At 40.7% G+C, this 20,873-nt stretch overlaps 1 protein-coding gene and 2 long non-coding RNA genes across 3 annotated transcripts; 2 read left to right on the forward strand and 1 right to left on the reverse strand.

The window, feature by feature from the left end:
* Positions 1-935: 935 nt before the first annotated feature.
* On the forward strand, positions 936-20,728 carry LOC145435628 (uncharacterized). Its single transcript, XR_013913920.1, has 3 exons — positions 936-1,736; positions 18,533-18,579; positions 19,152-20,728. It is a non-coding gene; the product is annotated as an uncharacterized LOC145435628 (long non-coding RNA).
* On the forward strand, positions 4,062-5,995 carry LOC145435626 (induced myeloid leukemia cell differentiation protein Mcl-1 homolog). Its single transcript, XM_080312923.1, has 2 exons — positions 4,062-5,396; positions 5,642-5,995. Exons 1-2 carry the CDS (start codon positions 4,926-4,928, stop codon positions 5,759-5,761), a joined length of 591 nt encoding a protein of 196 aa, XP_080169049.1. The 5' UTR covers positions 4,062-4,925; the 3' UTR covers positions 5,762-5,995.
* LOC145435627 (uncharacterized) lies at positions 11,483-13,658 on the reverse strand. Its single transcript, XR_013913919.1, has 3 exons — positions 13,578-13,658; positions 13,060-13,134; positions 11,483-12,146 (listed from the first exon to the last, which is right to left on the reverse strand). It is a non-coding gene; the product is annotated as an uncharacterized LOC145435627 (long non-coding RNA).
* Positions 20,729-20,873: the final 145 nt, after the last annotated feature.

A 20,873-nucleotide genomic window follows, 5' to 3' on the forward strand; every position in this document is an offset into this window, starting at 1 on the left:
AAATATTAGAGACAGAATCGGCATTTCAGGACACCGAGTTTTTGAATTGGAAATGGGAGGGGGTTCAATCCCCAAAATCTACCATGGCTACATCACTTACATCACCGATAACTCAGAGATAGCAATGCTGGTTTTATGAACTTCACATAACGAAATACAAGGATCGCGACTCACTCCAAACGACGACAAGTGATTTTTAGTTGTTGGCAACTATATATTTTTTAGATTGCGCGACTGGACCTAAACCTGTACCTAAAACCTACACTAACAATTCATCTTCCCCAACTAGAACTATAAAACTACACAAGAAACAGTATTAAGATGATCGTCAACTAACTAGGTTGGCAGTTGGTTTTATTTCCACGCAATCCGGCCCGCGACGCAATTTTCAGTGTGGATAAGGGATATTCAAAAATTACTTTTTTTCTTAAATCGTACTAGCTACTTGATAAAATAGTTAGGTTACCTAATTTAAGCCTGCACACCAAATTTGCTTTAATTCCAGCAAGTAGCCGCATTGCTACAGCAGAAGAGAGTTTTTCTATCTATTATGTAAAATACATAATAAAAAAATTGAAAATTTTTTGTTTACCCCATGAAACTGTTAGGTTGTCTATAGAAACGATGTTCGCCAAATTTGATTCAATTCCAACCAGTGGAAGCGGAGTTATTGCCATCGAAAAATTTTGATTATCAATAAAATAGTATTTACGGTGACCACTTCTTAATAATCACGTAAATAGGCTACTATTTTATTCAAATCCAAATTTTTAACGAGGACACGTTTAAAAAATCCTAAACGTTAGTTGATCGAAACTGAAAACAGTGACTTTGAAATATTTACTGGGAATTTTGTTGTGCTGACTAAACTAAAAAAAGGTCATCATTCTGATTCGTCCGTCGTCATTCGTTCAACTCCCGAATGACCCACTTTTTTGGTGACTTTTGTGGTGTTGACTAAAAAAGTAAATGTAGAGCATCACTTTGATTTGACTCGAACTTCCGCATCACCTGATTCACGTCATTTTTGCCGATTTTCATTTCAGTTTAGGACGAATCCTCCTAAACGAGTACGTATTGTAACCCTTTCCTAAATCGACAGTAGTCGATTGTACAGTAGTACACGCACATTCGTGCAGTAGGCTACAGTGTCGGTTTCCCATCGCCATGATATCCACATATGCGACCGTTGACAGCTGCTTAGAACAATTGAGAGCCACATATGTTACATGTCTGCCGCTTAGGAATATTGCTAATGTTATGTCGTCCTTCAGTGACATGTCCGTGGTTGTCGGAATATTGTGTTTACCGAACAACAACATAGACAGCAGCAACAAAATCAGCTTGACAAGGAATAGGCTTCCAATGAATTGTCAATGAATCATGCAAAGCAGCATTACCGCGAACATGAATTCTAATCTGATGATTGAAAGTATTCCATATTAGCCAACGGCTACCATCCACCTAGCCTACTTGTTATATTTTATCACCTGGTCCGCGAGTACAAAGGTTACAGATCCATGGCCTACTAAACTATTAGAGGAACTTTTTGCCGTTAGATAGCGCTATGGTGATACCATCAGTCTAGGTGCTGTATCACTGTAATTCCGGGAGCTGGTTGCCACGTTAATGAACACTTTCAACGCTGAAGATAAGGTTTTGCATTGTCTATGAAAAGATGGGCACCTTTTTCGAATCATGCTGCAAATGGTCTACGTTGGTAATACTCTTCGGAGGTAGGTATATTTATCTGTTGAACCTGCATTTATCTTAAATATAATGATGTGGGCGACGTGAGTAGTGTAGGTACCTGGATTTCGTGCAGGCCAATCAAATTTCGCCACGTCGCCTTAATTGCCACGCCTACATTGCCACATCATCCGCCCATTGCCGCACCTATAGGACACCCCTTGCCACATCATCCGCCCATTATCGCACCTATATGACGCCCATTGCCACATCATCTACGCCACATCATCAAGCGCCACGCCTATAGTGCCACATCATCCATCCACAATATCATGATTATGCGTACTGAGCTGTTTTTGAGAATATGAATTCCCCTGTAATACACTAAACGTTGAACTAGATTTCATAACGTCATCACAGAGGAATCAACCAACGATATTGATCTAGGTTTTAGGTTTGAAGCCTGTAGTCACCGCATTTCATACGATTCAGCGCTTTTCATGTCTCCTCACACTTTACTCAGTCTCATTGAAATAGCATTGCATAGTGTATCAGTTCATTTATTTCGAAAAAAGAGCATATCAATGATATCGTTGAACGTTATTGCGTCGATTCGCGTGCTGAAATCCTCCGGATCGGTCGATGTTTCGAGGTAGTCCGCTTTGATGCCATCCGACGCTGCGATCCGAGTTCTTGCGTTCGATCTGACCGTTTTGTTTGATGTAGCGATCACTGGCTTGTAGTATAAACGATACGAGCGGAAGGTCGGGATTAGGAACAACTACGCTGGGCGAATAGATGACGAATTCGTCAGCCGGATTCAGAGGTTGATAATGCTCGATCCCGTCGCGAGTATACGTAACGACCAAACCTCCTTCATGCTTCAGAGTGGCTCGATATTTCTGAATGACCCCGCTTGTGGCATGTACAAAGAGTTGATCCGAGGTCAATTCTGCTCCATTCGAAGCTTCGATACGTAATTTTGTGATGTCATTAAAAAGATACAAGTCTTTTCTATAGGGCCCCTGGGCCAGAATAGTATCTCCACGGATTGCTAGACTCATTCTTTGAAAAGAAATATCAAACATAAGTACAACAGTCATCACGCAATTCCACCTCGCCATCAAATTTAGTCGAGCCTCTTCTTATATTAGGTGTCGCATAACAGACATTACGAATATATTGCAACCCCTTCCGCTTGATGAGAAAAGGACACGCAGGATAAAACTTTGCATGCTCGAGCCAGGGATCATCGCACGGCAACCAATTTTGAAACAACCCTCCGCATGAGAAACACTTTAAATGATCCTTATAGCCCAAATAGAACAATCCGCAGTCTGCGAGCTCGGTTCCGGAGGTATTGATATTATCCGGCCACCGCATGAATGTGCTTAGTCTACGAGCATAGCGTGTCATGTTATAGAAAACGGGATCATTCAATGGGGAAACAGTTACATCTCTATGCTTCGCATAGCATTCACAAATCTTTTCCCCTCTGTTATTTATCATAGCTTGGTACTGTTCAATGGGACCCATCCGAGTTTCATCTTCGCCTATTCCTATGCTACTTGTGTTACCGATGCAAGCGCAGTTGAATGTAGCGTAATTTGTAGGGTCCACACTACGCTTAGGTAGCGAATCGCTTTGATCAATGTTCGACATTGCTATCCGAATTGATATACTCTCATGATCAGTATGCTTTATACCGATATTGAGCTATGCACCGTTGAAATATGTGCTTGGTACCGATCGAATGATAGGCCCCCTAGGTCGTATCACGGAAAATTAGAACGTCGACTGCTCACAGAAAAAAGCCACGTAGCTCATATCCGTTCCTGGTACGTGTTATCAATAATTAGAATGTTAGTAAGAATGCCACGAGTACAATCACGCGGTGATGATTAATACCTAAAAAATGACATCTTGACTCATGCATTAATTTAAAAAAATTAAACTATAGTGTATCGGAACTTAGTTTTACTTTACTGAGATTAGTTTTACTTTTCAACTAACTTGTCTGTCGATACATTCATTTAATTACGATCCCGAGAAGTCGGATCGATTCCCATAATATAACGATTCAGTGCCGACCTTATGTCTTATACTTTAGCTGACACTTACTCAGTCTCATTGAAATAGCATTGTATAGTGTACGAGCTCATTTATTTCGAAAAAGAGCATAATATATCAATGATATCATTGTGCGTCATTGCATCGATTCACTTGCTGAAATCCTCCAGATTGATGTTTCGATGTCGCTTCACGAGTTCCATTCTTGTATTCATATATATCAACAAGCAGCTATGCAAATCCACAGCTTAGATAACTAGGGCTCTTGTATGTCATTAACATTATAGACAGCCCTTCGACGATATTCAACTGGCATTGATGCTTTCGATACAGCGCAGTATGTATAACGTTACGCTGATCAATTCAATTTCAACAATGGGACCCCCGCACAATTATATGGTCGGATTTTCGTTGAATATTGACGACACCCACAAATCGAAAGATCTCTTTTTCCTGCACATCTATGATGCAATTATCCTTCCAATGACTACGAATAACTTGAGATTCCGCAGGATTAATATCCGAATCAAATAATACGAGCGTATCTTTTCCAGCTTTCAAAACTTACACTGACGCGTTCGGTCTATGTCGCAACACTACAATATGTGGCCATACAAAACGATGTATAGTTATTTTTTGTAGTACCATCCCTACGACTTATTTCAGATCGCGGTTTACTGAGTAGAGCTTAATACTAATACCTGCATAATTTTTTGCATGTCTAGAATAAGGGTAATTAAATCCATAGTAAAACGCCAGCGGCGACTAATAACGTTATAATGTAAGCTGCGACGGTGCTACTATAATGTTAGGAGCTATTAAAGCCGAATACGCTGAAGTATAGCATAGATTTTGCATATAAAATGTATACACAAATTTCCTGTTAAGGGTAGCCTCTGCGAAGCTGCTTATGCCTCGATGATCATAGTACTTATGAGCTATTGGATAGCGCATATACAATGTATCATATAGAACTTCGTCACTTTCGGATAGTACATATACCCCTGGGATAGAACTTAGACGCTATAAAGATCGATGTTCGCCTACGAATTCTCGCTTTACTCATGTCGTATGCTCGATAAATTGTAAGTTGCGGCGAGCAACTCATTTTTAAAGTCCCTAAGACGCTATTGAAATGAACTCTGACTCGCTATTATCCTCAAACCATGGAATTATCACGAGTATCACCTTCGCTCACTGAAGAAAAGGATGAAATTACATCCGGAGCATATTCCTTGGCGAGGAATTATATCATCTACGAACTCGACGACTCATGCGTTAAGGCAAATACGAAAGCAGAGAGAACCTTACGGCGAGTTGGGGATGAAATGTTTGAGCGACACCGAACTATCGTAAACGCGCTCTCTAAACGTCTTCGCTACTGTGATGTAGAAGTCGATGAAAAATATGAAGAATATTCACCCGACGAGCGAATGTTCCTGATGATAGCTGATGGAATTTTCAAAGATACCCAAGAAAATTGGGGTAGGATTGTCTCTCTTTTTGTGGTCGCTAGCATTCTTGCTCGGAATAAGGAGGATGAACATCGCGGTGATCATATAGAAGGTATCATACAGACAGTTGGGAGTTACATTGGTAGTAGAAGACGAAAGTGGATAGCGCAAAACGGAGGATGGGTAAGCGATTTTACAAGCCTTACTAAGGATTTAGGAATTATTATCTATAGCTCGAGGTACTACGATCCCCAGAACCCTTATCATCCCTCGAACCTTAGATTCCACCTTATAATTTTGTTCTCAACTTTTCCCACAAAGCACTGTAATTTACTTTCCAAGCGCAGCGAACTTCGAATTACCTAACAAGTAGGCTACGCTAACTTTCTGTAAGATTTGGAAGGCTAACATTTTTATTATTGTTTCAGGACAGTTTTGTAGGATATTTCGATAACACAACATTCGGTAACAATAAAGTTTGGAAGAGCCTCATGTTTGTTGGAATTGGACTGACGTCTATTGCAATGGCATTAACACGACAGCGATAAGTACAGCTCGAAAGGGCTTCAAAAAACGCCCAACAAAACTTTCAAAGATTTCCATTCTTCAAAATAGATCGATCACGGGTGGCGTCAATAGTGGTTTTCGTTGCTATGGGAGCGATATGTTTACGTATAAGCAATATCGAAGTGCATTGAGTTATGGTTATTATAAAAGGATTGTGCTTGATGATGGAATTCATACATTGCCTTTATCTCTGTAATAAATGGATCGAATACGTACATTGCATGCTCCGTTTCGGATGATCGTAGCTGGTCCGAGCAGTAGCGGGAAGAGTTATTTTACTTATGAGTTGGTGAAGAACGCAGAGAAGATGATTAGACCGGCTCCTGAAAAAATTGTATGGTTGTATAATAATTATCAGGCGTTATACGATAAAATGAAAGGGGTAGAATTTTCGCAAGGGCTCTCCGAGCTCAAAAAGTTACAGAAAGGAAATAGGCACGTTCTCTTGGTGATCGACGACATGATGACGGAAGCGAAAGAGGCCAGAGATCTATTCACTCGATACAGCCATCACGCAAAGATTAGTGTCGTGTTCATTTGTCAAAATTTATTCTATAGGGGCCAAGGCTTTCGGGATATGACCCTGAGCGCGAGCTATATCGTGATATTTAAAAATCCCCGTGATGCGAGTCAAATCAGTTTTCTTTCACGTCAAATGTTCCCGGATAAAGCCGGATTCCTTACGGAGGCTTATAAAAAGGCAACTCGAAAACCGTTCTCGTACATACTGGTCGACGTGACGCAAGAGACAGACGAAAATTATCGTCTTCGCAGCAAAATATTCCCACATCAAAAGTTGACGGTATATCAAGAATAAATACAGCTCGCGCTACAGATTTTAGGGCATTCAACATGTCGAAGAGGGGAAGTAACATATCTCGAAAACGATTGAGCGACTATCACGTTAAATTAAAACTTTTGAAAAACGCTAAAGGGAAACAGCGAAAAGAACTTTTATCGAACAATCAATTTTTAAGTTGCGTTTGCCAGTGCGTTCATAACTTGGCTTCGGGGACAGTACGTATCTCCCCGTCTAGAAAGTTGAGGCTTGGAAAACACAAATCCGATATCAGACAATTGCTGGCGCAAAAAACTCGCAGAGGTCAACGGAGGGTGCTACAAAAGGGTGGATTCCTCTCAGGTATAAAAAATTATGATAAAATAGCAACTTTTTTCTAATCAGTCTCTTTTAGCTATATTAGGCGCTGCAATCCCCGTCATCGGGAGTCTGTTGGGTAAACTTTTCGGAAAGAATGCGTGAACTACAATTCCCCGCATTTCGAAGCAAGGACGAATGGGAAAAGAAATTTGATAAACATATATCGAAAATTAAAAGTTCTCCATTGAATGCTTCCGAGAAACTAGCTCTGTATAGGCATGGTATTGCTCAACTGAGAAACTTGAGAAAAGACGTAGACGCAGCGACCGCCCGCCCTCCCGCCGCACACACGGGGCTCGCGAGCCCCGTAGCGAAAGAAAAGCGCCCGCAAAAGAAACGCCCGCGCCGGATTCCACAACCTTCGTTTCCCTGGCTTTATAAGAGACAGCGTAAGCCTAATCCCCGTATATACGGGAAAGAATGGGAGACGTAGACTATTTTGATCCGAAACAGCCCAAATCGTATAGGGGCGCTTATTTGCAAAAGGAAAAAGAATGGCTTAAAGGACAAGATACTTATACTTTTCATTTTCCGTTACGTAAGAAATTTAGGCGTGAACGTGTAGTGGTCTCCGGTATCAATGCTCAGTTTCAGAGCGATTTGATGGATCTGCAATCTATTTCAAAGTACAATAGCGGTTTTCGTTTTGTGGTGGTCGTGATTGATATTTTTAGCAAATACCTTTGGATGATAGCGATTAAAAATAAAACTGCTTCAAGTATGATTTCTGCTTTCAAACGTGTGTTTCGTGAACGCGTACCGTTAGTGTTACAAACCGATCAAGGTAGCGAATACACCAATCGCGCTTTCCAGAACTATCTAAAGGAGAACAAAGTTAGATATTTCTATACGAGGAGCGAATTAAAATCCTCTGTCGTCGAAAGGGTGATTCGTACTATGAAGGCGTTATGTATCGATTTTTCACAAAAAATAACACGAGGAATTACGTGAGCGCTCTCGATGACTTTACTTACTCCTACAACAGGACGTACCATCGTAGCATTGCCATGGCCCCAAACCAAGTGAATTCGTCTAATCAGGAATCGGTTTGGAGAAGACTTTACGGGTTTCAAGAAGCTAAACAACCCGACCTCGCTGTAGGAGTACCCGTCCGTATATCGAAAATTCGAAATCTTTTTGAGAAAAGCAGCCTACCCAACTGGCAACGGGAAATTTTCTATATCGCAGACGCCCAAAAGGGAGATCCCCCAATGTATCGCTTACGTGATTACGGTGGTGAAGTCATACAGGGTAGATTTTATAGAGAGGAGCTCCAACGCGTAAAAGAACCGCAAACTTGGCGTGTCGAGAAGATTATAAGAAGGCGTAAACGCGCGGGACGAGAACAGTATTTAGTGCGCTGGTTGGGATATGGAAGTGGATTCGACAGCTGGGTCGATAAGAAGGATATCGTCTAGTCGGAACCTTTATCAGTTTTTGGCGCAACTAGTAATCATACTGGTCATCGTATCGTTCTCTCTCTATAATCTTACCATTTCGAATGGGAACAAAGAGCTTTGGATATCACTGCTCTCCTCTTGCGTTGGTTATATGCTTCCGAATCCCAAGCTCAAAATATGAGCTACGTCACGCTATTTTCGAACGCTTCCATGGATAAATTTCCTGATAATACAACAGCGAGTTATTGCGTTGAACTGGACGTCCCGAAAAACGTGGAAGATACAGAAGTTTCTCTGGCTGAGATCTCCTTCCCTACGGATTATCAAAAACAGTATAGGATCACGAAGAATAGGTATGGGATCAGATCGCAAAAGAGAACAAGAAAATTTCATTTTAAATTGGGAGAATACGACTCGTTATATGACATGTATAGATCGTTGGAAAGAGACAATCCTGATGCAAAAGTAACATGTTTCCCTGAAAATCATAGTATGTCTATCTCTATACCTCATAACGAGGTAACCGACAAATTGCGACCAGAGACGGACATAGGGCATAGTAGCTTGCTACGCCTCGGAGAATTGTACGGTGCTCTTATGTATAAGGAAACGAAGGAGGAGTTATTGGTGTTTCATTTCCCGAATACTAATTGTACATTGTGGAATTATTTTTTCACCGAGGGTATCATTCATTTGAACTTTCGCATGCGACATGATCCGACTATCGATTTCGTTTATGTTCATTGTAATATCATTGAGCCACAAGAAGATAGCGGTAGGCTCTTACCGTTGTTACGCGTCGTACAGGTAAACGATCGTAAATCATTTTCGAAATATTACACGAAGCCTTTTTATTTCCCTGTTAATATAAATAGGCTAGAACGTGTCGAAATATCGCTACTTGATGAGAAGGGACAGAAAATACCCTTTCGAAGTTCTCCTTCGAGTGTTGTATTGCATTTTCGTAGACGGGGAGTTGCATTATGAAATATATTCATATTACGTCACACGAGTCTGATTTTACTATCGATCTCGCGAAACCGATAGATTCTGGTGAATGGGAGATAGGGCTTGCCGAGTTGTCTTTTAAAAATAATTTTCAGCCCACGTTCGAGCCTTACGACGGCTTATTATGGTACGTGAATGATGCGGAAGGCGATAATAATTTTTATTATTTCCCGGCTGGTGATTATCATGATAAAATTAGTTTGATGAAGCGTATCAATCACGATCAGAAAAAAGCACGATTTATTTGGGTAGATGGTTCTGGTCCGGTCTTGATAGCGGGACCCTACAAGAGTTCCAGCGGTCCGAGACTTTTCATGGATAATAGAAACCCCGTTCTCAGAGGAGGCGCTCGTTCGGAGGTAGAGCTAGATGGTGGATTACATAGACGAAGAAAAATTCACTTTCAAGGGGAACCTGTGTCCGTGACCAACGTTTTAGTTTATACGGATGTCATCACACCTCAAATTGTAGGTGATACGAGTGCGCCTCTACTACGCAATATCCGCGTTACGACAGGAATAGATGAATATCAGCATATGCTATTCAAAAAAATATATTTCTTTCCTCTGAATACGGAGCGAGTAAGCGAGATACGCGTTATGCTTCGTGATGATAAAGGCGAAGCTATAAAGTTTGGGAACGCGCCTCTTCATCTCACACTTGCTTTGAGACATCATGAGGAGTCATTATTGCTGTGATCGGGAGGCGTTCAGAAACTATTATCACCAACAGAGCGGTGGTGATATCAATTTTTTTCGGGGTAAAGTGCAGAGAGGTCATGGACTTGGAAACTTATTTCGTTCGTTCGGAAGAAGCGTTATGCCCCTAATTTCGAAAGGTGCAAAATCACTCGGGAAGCGTCTACTACATACCGGTGCGCAAGTAGCCTCTGATGTTCTTAATGGAGAGAATGTCGGTGATAGTCTTAAAATACGCGGCAAAGAAGCCGCTGGGAACGCTCTCGATTCTTTACTGAGAAAAAGAAAAATGCCAAGACGGGGTCGTAAAATCGCGAAAAAGAGACGTCGCAAAGATATTTTCGATTAAATATATATTGCACGGCGATAAGCATCATTTGTTACTTGAGACTTGATAGATGGCGGAGTTAATTCATGTACAGTCCCCGGAGGGGGTACATCCCTCATTGGATTTATTTCACATTCCCGCGACACAGACTAGCGTTGAAAAGAAAAGAATCATCAAGATAGCGCCGATTTCGAACAACTCTAGTGTGATAACATTCCGCTTTGAAGGCTCAGAAGACTTTAACGATTTGAGCGAGAGCTATTTCTTATTTCATTTACAATTAAAGAAAGATGGCGAAGCAATCGGACCCGACGATGATGTTGGAGTTGTAAATAATATCTTGGATTCCTTGATTTCTCAACTACAAATTAAAGTCGCTAACGAAACTTTGAAACAAGATATAAAAGTACAGTGTTATTCGTCCTATCTGCACAATTTATTCGCTCCGCTTGACGTGCAAAGTACCACACTGAGGGCCTCAGGATGGAGAAAAGATACTTTAGGAGAAATGAATACGATTGGTGGAACTAACGCCTCGGCTAACAAAGGATATTACAACAGGAGTAAAGCCTATAAGGATGATAACGTGGTGGAAATACGTGCAAAAATCCATCACGGACTATGTCTGCAAGACCGCTACATCCTACATGACGTGCCTCTCGAGTTTGAGCTTACCTTGAATCCGAAAAGCTTTTTCATGATGGGAGATGCTGGCGGTCAATTCACCTTAACGAAAAAGGAATTACAGTTATGTAGCGTACGAGTCAGCGACGATGTGAAGACAGCGATGATGGTGAATGCCCAGGCGAAATATCCGTATATCGACATGAAATTGATCACCCGAACATTTGCGGCTGCTACGACGCAGATAGATATCGGGAATCTATATAGCGGGACTCTACCTTCTCGCCTAATCATCGGAATGGTAGCTACGAAAGCCTTTCAAGGAGATGTTACGAAAAATCCTTATAATTTCATACACAATAATATGCAACGACTCGAACTGAAACTGAACGGATTTCTGATTCCGGAGGGAGGTTATGAGCTAGATTTCGATAAGGGTCATTACACGGAGCTTTACCATAACCGGATTGAGGGTACGGGTGCAATGGAGAGAAACACAGGACTCCTAACACCTGAAGAGTTCGCTAGTGGTTTCTGTCTACTGGTTTATAATTTGCGCCCTGATGATTTGGATGATTGCTTTGACTTACAAAAGAGTGGTGCCTTAAGTTTACGGATCACATTTCCTGCTGGCGGGCTAACAGCGGAAACTACTTTGCTCTGTTTCATGGAATTCCAGAAGCTATTGCAAATCAGTAGCAGTCGTAAAGTGACCGTGCTATGAACGGGGATGAAATAGACCAAATATTGTGGTGCTGCGAGTCAACAAAACATATTTTCCTTGGCACATTTCCTATCGATCGACTGCCGAGGCGACCCCCTCCTCCTTATGCTATCGTGATCAATTATGACGAAGCTCGAAAAATCGGAAGTCACTGGATATGCATTTACGCGGATGAGGATGAGACACATTTTCACGATAGTTTTGGCTTAATGCCACTGAAATACGAGATTGCCTGCTTTATAGAACCAGAAAATTATACCTGCTCTATAAAGCGTCTGCAGCACAAACGTTCCAGAGCTTGCGGTCATCATTGTCTAAGCTTTATCGTCCATAAGGCGCGCGGATGGAGTACGGAACGTTATTTAAATTCCTTCGGTGAAGATCATCGCAAGAATGATTCGATCGTGCGACGCTTCGTCAAGGAGCTGAAGCAAGAATATGAAATTGTGTAAATGTATATGCGAATAAAATCAATAGTTTCAAAGTTTGCTTAGTACGTTTAAGGGCGATATTCGCTACGTTCATTATAGCAATCATCTCAAAGTAGTAGACTCTAAATCAGCAGTAGCGACTTGCTTTCGGTTAGGTGATAGTGGCTACATATTACCATTATCTAGCAAGAACCAGGAATTTGTATTGAGTGACTTCGCTCCTACAGTAAACGCAGCTTACATTACGGCGGTACTGAACATCGAGTAATAAGTGGGACTATGCAGGCTACCCTTAATACGAATTTGCATTTTGCTGGTACAATCTATGCTATAGTTGAGCGACTTTGATACGACCTCGGCACACTTCTTTGATATAGCTGCGCAAAGATGTAGCCTTGAACGCTGGCTTGCCTTGTCATTATATGCTTGTAACTAGTTCCAGGCTTGCGGTGCTAGTCTTCTTGGCTGCATGAAATAGGATGTTTCAGCTTAAAACTCAACGCATTAGCATGCCGAATTTGTAACCATGGCGAGATTCGAGTATTAAGCGAGGCTAGATAGTCTACCCTTGACAGAGAACTTGCATATACATTCGAATTTATGCGACTTCGGCTATATTGCCGGTTAACATTATAGCCGTGCACAGAACTCATTATTACGTTATTAGGTATTTAAATGATGCGATATAGGGGAAATCTCGGTGTAATTCAATCTGCGCGCATTATCCATGTATGCTCCAATGCGTTTTGCGGCTTTAGTATAGGTATTGGATCTAATATATTCTATAAAACATGTACGTTGCTATATATTTATCTTAATCCGAAGTGCATTGCTGCATCGAAAAATTATAGCTATATGCGGTACGCTGTCGATTTTTCAATATTAGTCAAGAAATGAAATAGCCCACCTTCAGTGTTGCGTAATCTGCCTTGTCATTATATGCTTGTAACTAGTTCCAGGCTTGCGGTGCTAGTCTTCTTGGCTGTGTGAAATAGGATGTTTCAGCTTAAAACTCAACGCATTAGCATGCCTAATTTATAACCACAGCGAGATTCGAGTAATAACCGAGCCTAGATAGTCTACCTTTAACAGAAAACTTGCATATACATTCGAATTTATGCGACTTCGGCTATATTGTCGGTTAACATTATAGCCGTGCACAGAACTCATTATTACGTTATTAGGTATTTAAATGATGCGATATAGGGGAAATCTCGGTGTAATTCAATCTGCGCGCATTATCCATGTATGCTCCAATGCGTTTTGCGGCTTTAGTATAGGTATTGGATCTAATATATTCTATAAAACATGTACGTTGCTATATATTTATCTTAATCCGAAGTGCATTGCTGCATCGAAAAAATTATAGCTATATGCGGTACGCTGTCGATTTTTCAATATTAGTCAAGAAATGAAATAGCCCACCTTCAGTGTTGCGTAATCTGCCTTGTCACTATATGCTTGTTCCGGGCTTGCTTGCGGTACTAGTCTTCTTGGCTGCGTGAAATAGGATGTTTCAGCTTAAAACTCAACGCATTAGCATGCCTAATTTATAACCACAGCGAGATTCGAGTAATAACCGAGCCTAGATAGTCTACCTTTAACAGAAAACTTGCATATACATTGGAATTTGTGCGACTTCGGCTATATTGTCGGTTAACATTATAGCCGTGCACAGAACTCATTATTACGTTATTAGGTATTTAAATGATGCGATATAGGGGAAATCTCGCTGTAATTCAATCTGTGCTCATTATCCATGTATGCTCCAATGCGTTTTGCGGCTTTAGTATAGGTATTGGATCTAATATATTCTATAAAACATCTACGTTGCTATATATTATATATCTTAATCCTAAGTGCATTGCTGCATTGAAAAATTATAGCTATATGCGGTACGCTGTCGATTTTTCAGTATACTCAAGAAATGAAATAGCTCATCTTCAGTGTTGCGTAATCTGCCTTGTCACTATATGCTTGTTCCGGGCTTGCTTGCGGTACTAGTCTTCTTGGCTGCGCGAAATAGGATGTTTCAGCTTAAAACTCAACGCATTAGCATGCCTAATTTATAACCACAGCGAGATTCGAGTAATAACCGAGCCTAGATAGTCTACCTTTAACAGAAAACTTGCATATACATTCGAATTTGTGCGACTTCGGCTATATTGTCGGTTAACATTATAGCCGTGCACAGAACTCATTATTACGTTATTAGGTATTTAAATGATGCGGTATAGGGGAAATCTCGCTGTAATTCAATCTGTGCGCATTATCCATGTATGCTCCAATGCGTTTTGCGGCTTTAGTATAGGTATTGGATCTAATATATTCTATAAAACATGTACGTTGCTATATATTTATCTTAATCCGAAGTGCATTGCTGCATCGAAAAATTATAGCTATATGCGGTACGCTGTCGATTTTTCAATATTAGTCAAGAAATGAAATAGCCCACCTTCAGTGTTTCGTAATCTGCCTTGTCATTATATGCTTGTTCCGGCCTTGCTTGCGGTGCTAGTCTTCTTGGCTGCGTGAAATAGGATGTTTCAGCTTAAAACTCAACGCATTAGCATGCCTAATTTATAACCACAGCGAGATTCGAGTAATAACCGAGCCTAGATAGTCTACCTTTAACAGAAAACTTGCATATACATTCGAATTTGTGCGACTTCGGCTATATTGTCGGTTAACATTATAGCCGTGCACAGAACTCATTATTACGTTATTAGCTATTTAAATGATGCGATATAGGGGAAATCTCGCTGTAATTCAATCTGTGCGCATTATCCATGTATGCTCCAATGCGTTTTGCGGCTTTAGTATAGGTATTGGATCTAATATATTCTATAAAACATCTACGTTGCTATATATTATATATCTTAATCCTAAGTGCATTGCTGCATTGAAAAATTATAGCTATATGCGGTACGCTGTCGATTTTTCAGTATACTCAAGAAATGAAATAGCCCACCTTCAGTGTTGCGTAATCTGCCTTGTCACTATATGCTTGTTCCGGGCTTGCTTGCGGTACTAGTCTTCTTGGCTGCGCGAAATAGGATGTTTCAGCTTAAAACTCAACGCATTAGAATGCCTAATTTATAACCACAGCGAGATTCGAGTAATAACCGAGCCTAGATAGTCTACCTTTAACAGAAAACTTGCATATACATTCGAATTTGTGCGACTTCGGCTATATTGTCGGTTAACATTATAGCCGTGCACAGAACTCATTATTACGTTATTAGGTATTTAAATGATGCGGTATAGGGGAAATCTCGCTGTAATTCAATCTGTGCGCATTATCCATGTATGCTCCAATGCGTTTTGCGGCTTTAGTATAGGTATTGGATCTAATATATTCTATAAAACATGTACGTTGCTATATATTTATCTTAATCCGAAGTGCATTGCTGCATCGAAAAATTATAGCTATATGCGGTTCGCTGTCGATTTTTCAATATTAGTCAAGAAATGAAATAGCCCACCTTCAGTGTTGCGTAATCTGCCTTGTCATTATATGCTTGTTCCGGCCTTGCTTGCGGTGCTAGTCTTCTTGGCTGCGTGAAATAGGATGTTTCAGCTTAAAACTCAACGCATTAGCATGCCTAATTTATAACCACAGCGAGATTCGAGTAATAACCGAGCCTAGATAGTCTACCTTTAACAGAAAACTTGCATATACATTCGAATTTGTGCGACTTCGGCTATATTGTCGGTTAACATTATAGCCGTGCACAGAACTCATTATTACGTTATTAGCTATTTAAATGATGCGATATAGGGGAAATCTCGGTGTAATTCAATCTGCGCCCATTATCCATGTATGCTCCAATGCGTTTGCGGCTTTAGTATAGGTATTGGATCTAATATATTCTATAAAACATCTACGTTGCTATATATTATATATCTTAATCCGAAGTGCATTGCTGCATTGAAAAATTATAGCTATATGCGGTACGCTGTCGATTTTTCAGTATAGTCAAGAAATGAAATAGCCCACCTTCAGTGTTGCGTAATCTGCTTTGTCACTATATGCTTGTTCCGGGCTTGCTTGCGGTACTAGTCTTCTTGGCTGCGTGAAATAGGATGTTTCAGCTTAAAACTCAACGCATTAGCATGCCTAATTTATAACCACAGCGAGATTCGAGTAATAACCGAGCCTAGATAGTCTACCTTTAACAGAAAACTTGCATATACATTCGAATTTGTGCGACTTCGGCTATATTGCCGGTTAACATTATAGCCACGCACAGAACTCATTATTACGTTAGCTATTGGAGAAATCTCAACGTAAATCAATCTGCGTTCACAATTCGCGTAAGCTAATGCTGCATCGAGAAATTATAGCTACATTTAGTTTAAATTGGCACGAAAATACATTGATCTTACCTTATGCCTGCGATGCCTGCATCCCTGCGCACATGGCAATACTTGTAATAGAAATGTGAAGTTTTCAGAATGCGAATTGCTTTACGTCGGAACTAAACATTCTAATTCGTAACGCCAGCGCGGCGTTTTCTTGGAAACGCAACTTTATTTAGAATGTTCTAATTCACTTTGTCGATGTGGCGCAACTTTTTTGGAATCGTAAGCAACTGTATTCGTGGCACATTTACACGCGTCAATTTCTTGGAATAGTATTCAGCAATATGCGCGTGAGCTTTCGCGTCATTGTAGACATTTATGGTGGCGATATCTGCATTATCAAGTTGCATTCGCAGAATTCCTCAAAATCATTGACTAATTAATGATGACACAGGTGTTATAAGTGCACACGAACATAGTCTTACATTTATGTGTTATTACTCGAAAAAGGTGTTGTCTCGGAATTTAAGAGAGAATCGGCGGTTATATTCTCAAAACAGCTCAATACGGCTAGTTTGCTCAATAGCCTGGTGGTGAGCGATGTGAAATTATACCCAACCAAACCAGGTTCGATTCTAGCTTAGGTAAGTTTTGACGTGGCAATGAGTGACATAGGTGTAGCAATCGACATCGCGCGGGTTGATGATGTGCAGCGTATAGATGCGGCAATCAATGCGGTGATGATGTGGCAATGGATGATGTGGCACTATAGACGTGGCAATGGGTGTGGTATAGGTGCGGCAATGGGCGGATGATGTGGCAATGTAGGCGTGGCAATTAAGGCGACGTGGCGAAATTTGATTGGCCTGCACGAAATCCAGGTACCTACACTACTGACGTGCCCTATTGGCGCTTCAAGTTATTGTGGTATGACATTATGCTGCTTACATTGATGGATAGTATTCGGACCCCTCTAGTCCGAACCTTAGTTACGCCCGTGTTTTAGGCTATGATACGACGGTGATCTTGTAATACTCAAACGCTAGACGTACTGTATAAAAACAGTGGGACCTATGTGAGTGCCTATTACGCGCTAGCTTTGAGGATAGTCATTGTTGGTAGTAGAATTACGAAAAACTATACGCCTGGAGCACTACAGAAAACGCGGTAACAATAAAAATTGCAAAGGACTGCTACGCACACTCACTCAATCACCATGATACTTGTCCTCATGATGTGTACATCATCGAGGTAAAACAGATAGATGTATTTTAACGACGATACCCACCTTTAACACCGTAATGAGCCGCTTATGACTTACAATTTACACGTGTAAGGCCATCACAATTGCTAGCGACAGCACTCACTTCCTCGATCGTGCGTACAGTCATAAACATTACGAGGCCATATCACTGTGTGTCAATTGCAGACTGTAGGCATAAGAATACCATAGTTCTTTAGATGGAACCTGACGCCTTCAGCCCCTCGCGGTAGGTTCTTCACGCAAGTGATGTAATATTTATGTTGCTAAAAGCCGTTTGTTTTGGATACGGCCTTACAGTCGATACATCAATCGCTAGCTGGTATCCTAATACTGCGTCGCTGTTCGTACGCCGTCTTTACAACAAAACAAAAAAGACTGAAGGAAGCGAATAAAAATAGCGTGTAAGGCGTGAAAAGACAGACAGCCGAGAAGAGAAGCATCTGCCACTGTTGTAGGTGGATGTTAGATTGATAAACAATACTTGGTCGTGTCGACATCCTGATATCTGTTCATTACACCCCGATCTGTCGTGTAATTTACCATCAATAGTGTAGGCCTACGTTGTGTGCCGCGAGCATATGAAAAAATAAAACCGCGGATTAAGGTGATAAGTTTGATCTACCGTATTACAACATGGGGAAGTTTAATGTTGTATGTGATGGGACAATTGAAAAGAAAATTAGCAAATGTTCGCCTTCATAACTTGCCAGTAAAGTATACAATGTTCTTCGTTGGTGAATATCTTCCTATATCAATGCCCAGATTTCAACATCTAGAAACCGCAAACAATTACAAACTCTATACCACACAGGAACTGTGAACTCATCGAATATGAACGGCTGTAAGAAATCCTACTTTGTAAGTTGCGCACGCTTTACTTTATGCGTAGAGTGAATACTAATTAGCCCTCAAGTTTACCGGACTACGACCAGACATATCGATCGTGCCTTCCGTCACATGATACCCCATTTTGTCGCTTGCATTTTTATGTTATCCTCTGTTACGTTTCATTCAGTGTGCATGCCTCCTCTCCACATCGGCTAGGGCCTTGGCCCACGTATATGTTTGATGTCGAAGACTACTTCAGGTCAATTCGACACCTTCCTATATTTTCGTCGTATCGCAGTCTTGTGGTATTTTGAAATGATGAAATTATTATTAAACTGATCGTGACTATGGCTAAGACGTGGCGTATAGTAAGCAGTGGTCAAAACGATTTGATAGCTGTAAATAAACCAATGGGCCTTTGCATGACTGTTAATGAAATGGATATGCAGAAATGTAATAAAACTATCCACATAGTGCAGACCTGACCATTCCAATATATCTGGCATTAGAGTTACACCTTGATCCGAAAATTCGCAAGGGTGCTATAGTAAGGATAGGTCCATCGTCGGTGATTAATCATATTACTGCTCTATTTCTCACAGGACATGAATGGTGAGACACAGCATTTTGTCAATGGATCTACATTCAATACTGATTGTGGATTGTGGTGATGTATAAGACATTAATTTCTGATATGCGACAGTTGTCCATTTTCAAGTGTTGAACCTAACTGTAGACTGATGTCTTCGACTTTTATTTCCAGACTTCGTAACATGGTGTTATGTAGGCCTGTCTGTAAACCATGTCTAGTTTAATCTGAAGGGTATTTTAAGCGTAAGTGTCAAGGTTCAAGTTTTAAAATCATGGGTTACCGTACGTCCTCCTTTGGGAGGATTTGTCCTCATTTTTCGGATTTTTGAAAATGTCCTCCGAGGACGACTAACTATCCTCTTTTTGGCCATTACAGTTTTTATAGCTAGGATTATGGACAGATAGCAGCGAAAATGAGCATAAATGAGGCTTAGACGGACGTTCGAAATGTCAATTCGTGGTATGATCGAAAGTGATGACTTTTTTAAGTTAACAACAGTAAATTTAAGTAAAAAGTATGTAAATCGGGAGTCGGACGAAATCAACTCACTGCTTTCAGTCTTGATGAACTAACTTGTCTGAAATTGTGAAATTGTACTCCTTTCCTAATTCAAACATACGATAATTCTAAAATATAATGTAGTGCATGAATAGTAGTATCTCGGCTATTAAGTAAACCAGCTACATTATATTGATATGCAATCGGAAACTAGGAGCGTTGGATCATGACGAGTTGGTGGTCTTTGTGACATAGAATTTGCCGGGCCGGAGATGGTCAGTAACGAAGTACATGTACTTACGTTTCATAGTACCCACGTAAGTTATGCCTACTTGGAAGTAACGTGACATGCCTTGAAAATCTGTACTTGTACTTGAGTAGAAATACACGACTTTTCTTATAAGTCTACTGATCACCTACGATGACTATATTTTGACCATCAAAATTATCAGGCCGAGAAGCCAAATTCCGTCCCGCGGTCTTTATCCCCGCTAGAGCTTCTACGTTTGCCGGAGAGTAATACCGCCGGCATCTTTAGTAAGGTTAGAACACAAGTAATTCGTTAAAGGTTTTCGGGTAATCTTATTATGTTGACAAAAATAGGTCATTTTCGTAACTCGACGCCCGAAAGACCCGCTCTAACGTGTAATCGCAATTGCAGTCCACGTTTCGTGTCATTTATGAAAGTTTGTAGTTGCCCTTCTACAGCCGCCTGGCTTTCAAACCTTTAAAGGAGGACCAATTGTCAAAAAGGAGGACATTTGAGTCTCCTCGGGGGACATTTTTGATTGCTGTTGAAAGGAGGCTAATTCTGATATGGTAACCCTCAGGGTTGCATTTTAAACAAACGGTGTTATATTATACTGAGTTTAAAACATGTTTTAAACCCGAGGTCTCAAACTCAAATGTGCTACCGGGCCAATTTTGTACTTTTTGATTGGGCTGCGGGCTGCAGCACCAATAATAGGAGGATTCAATGTATTTCCAAGTAGGCCTTATTTGACGGGACCTTGCAGACTGACATTTCACACGCATCGTGAAAATGTGATTCCCTATTGTGAATTCACGCCTGGCACGAAACAAAAACAACTTTTATAATATTTGAGTAAAATTGTTGCTGTACTTGTCATAGTAATTGTGTATTTAGTTGTAGACACCATGCCAGAGTACAAATGCATCAGAACATCGTAAAAGTTGTCGCGGTAAAATTTTGCAGCTAGCGGACATTTGACTT

Source organism: Botryllus schlosseri, chromosome 3, assembly GCF_051294905.1.
Source record: "Botryllus schlosseri isolate E-star chromosome 3, Bs_hap1, whole genome shotgun sequence".
Taxonomy (NCBI): domain Eukaryota; kingdom Metazoa; phylum Chordata; class Ascidiacea; order Stolidobranchia; family Styelidae; genus Botryllus; species Botryllus schlosseri.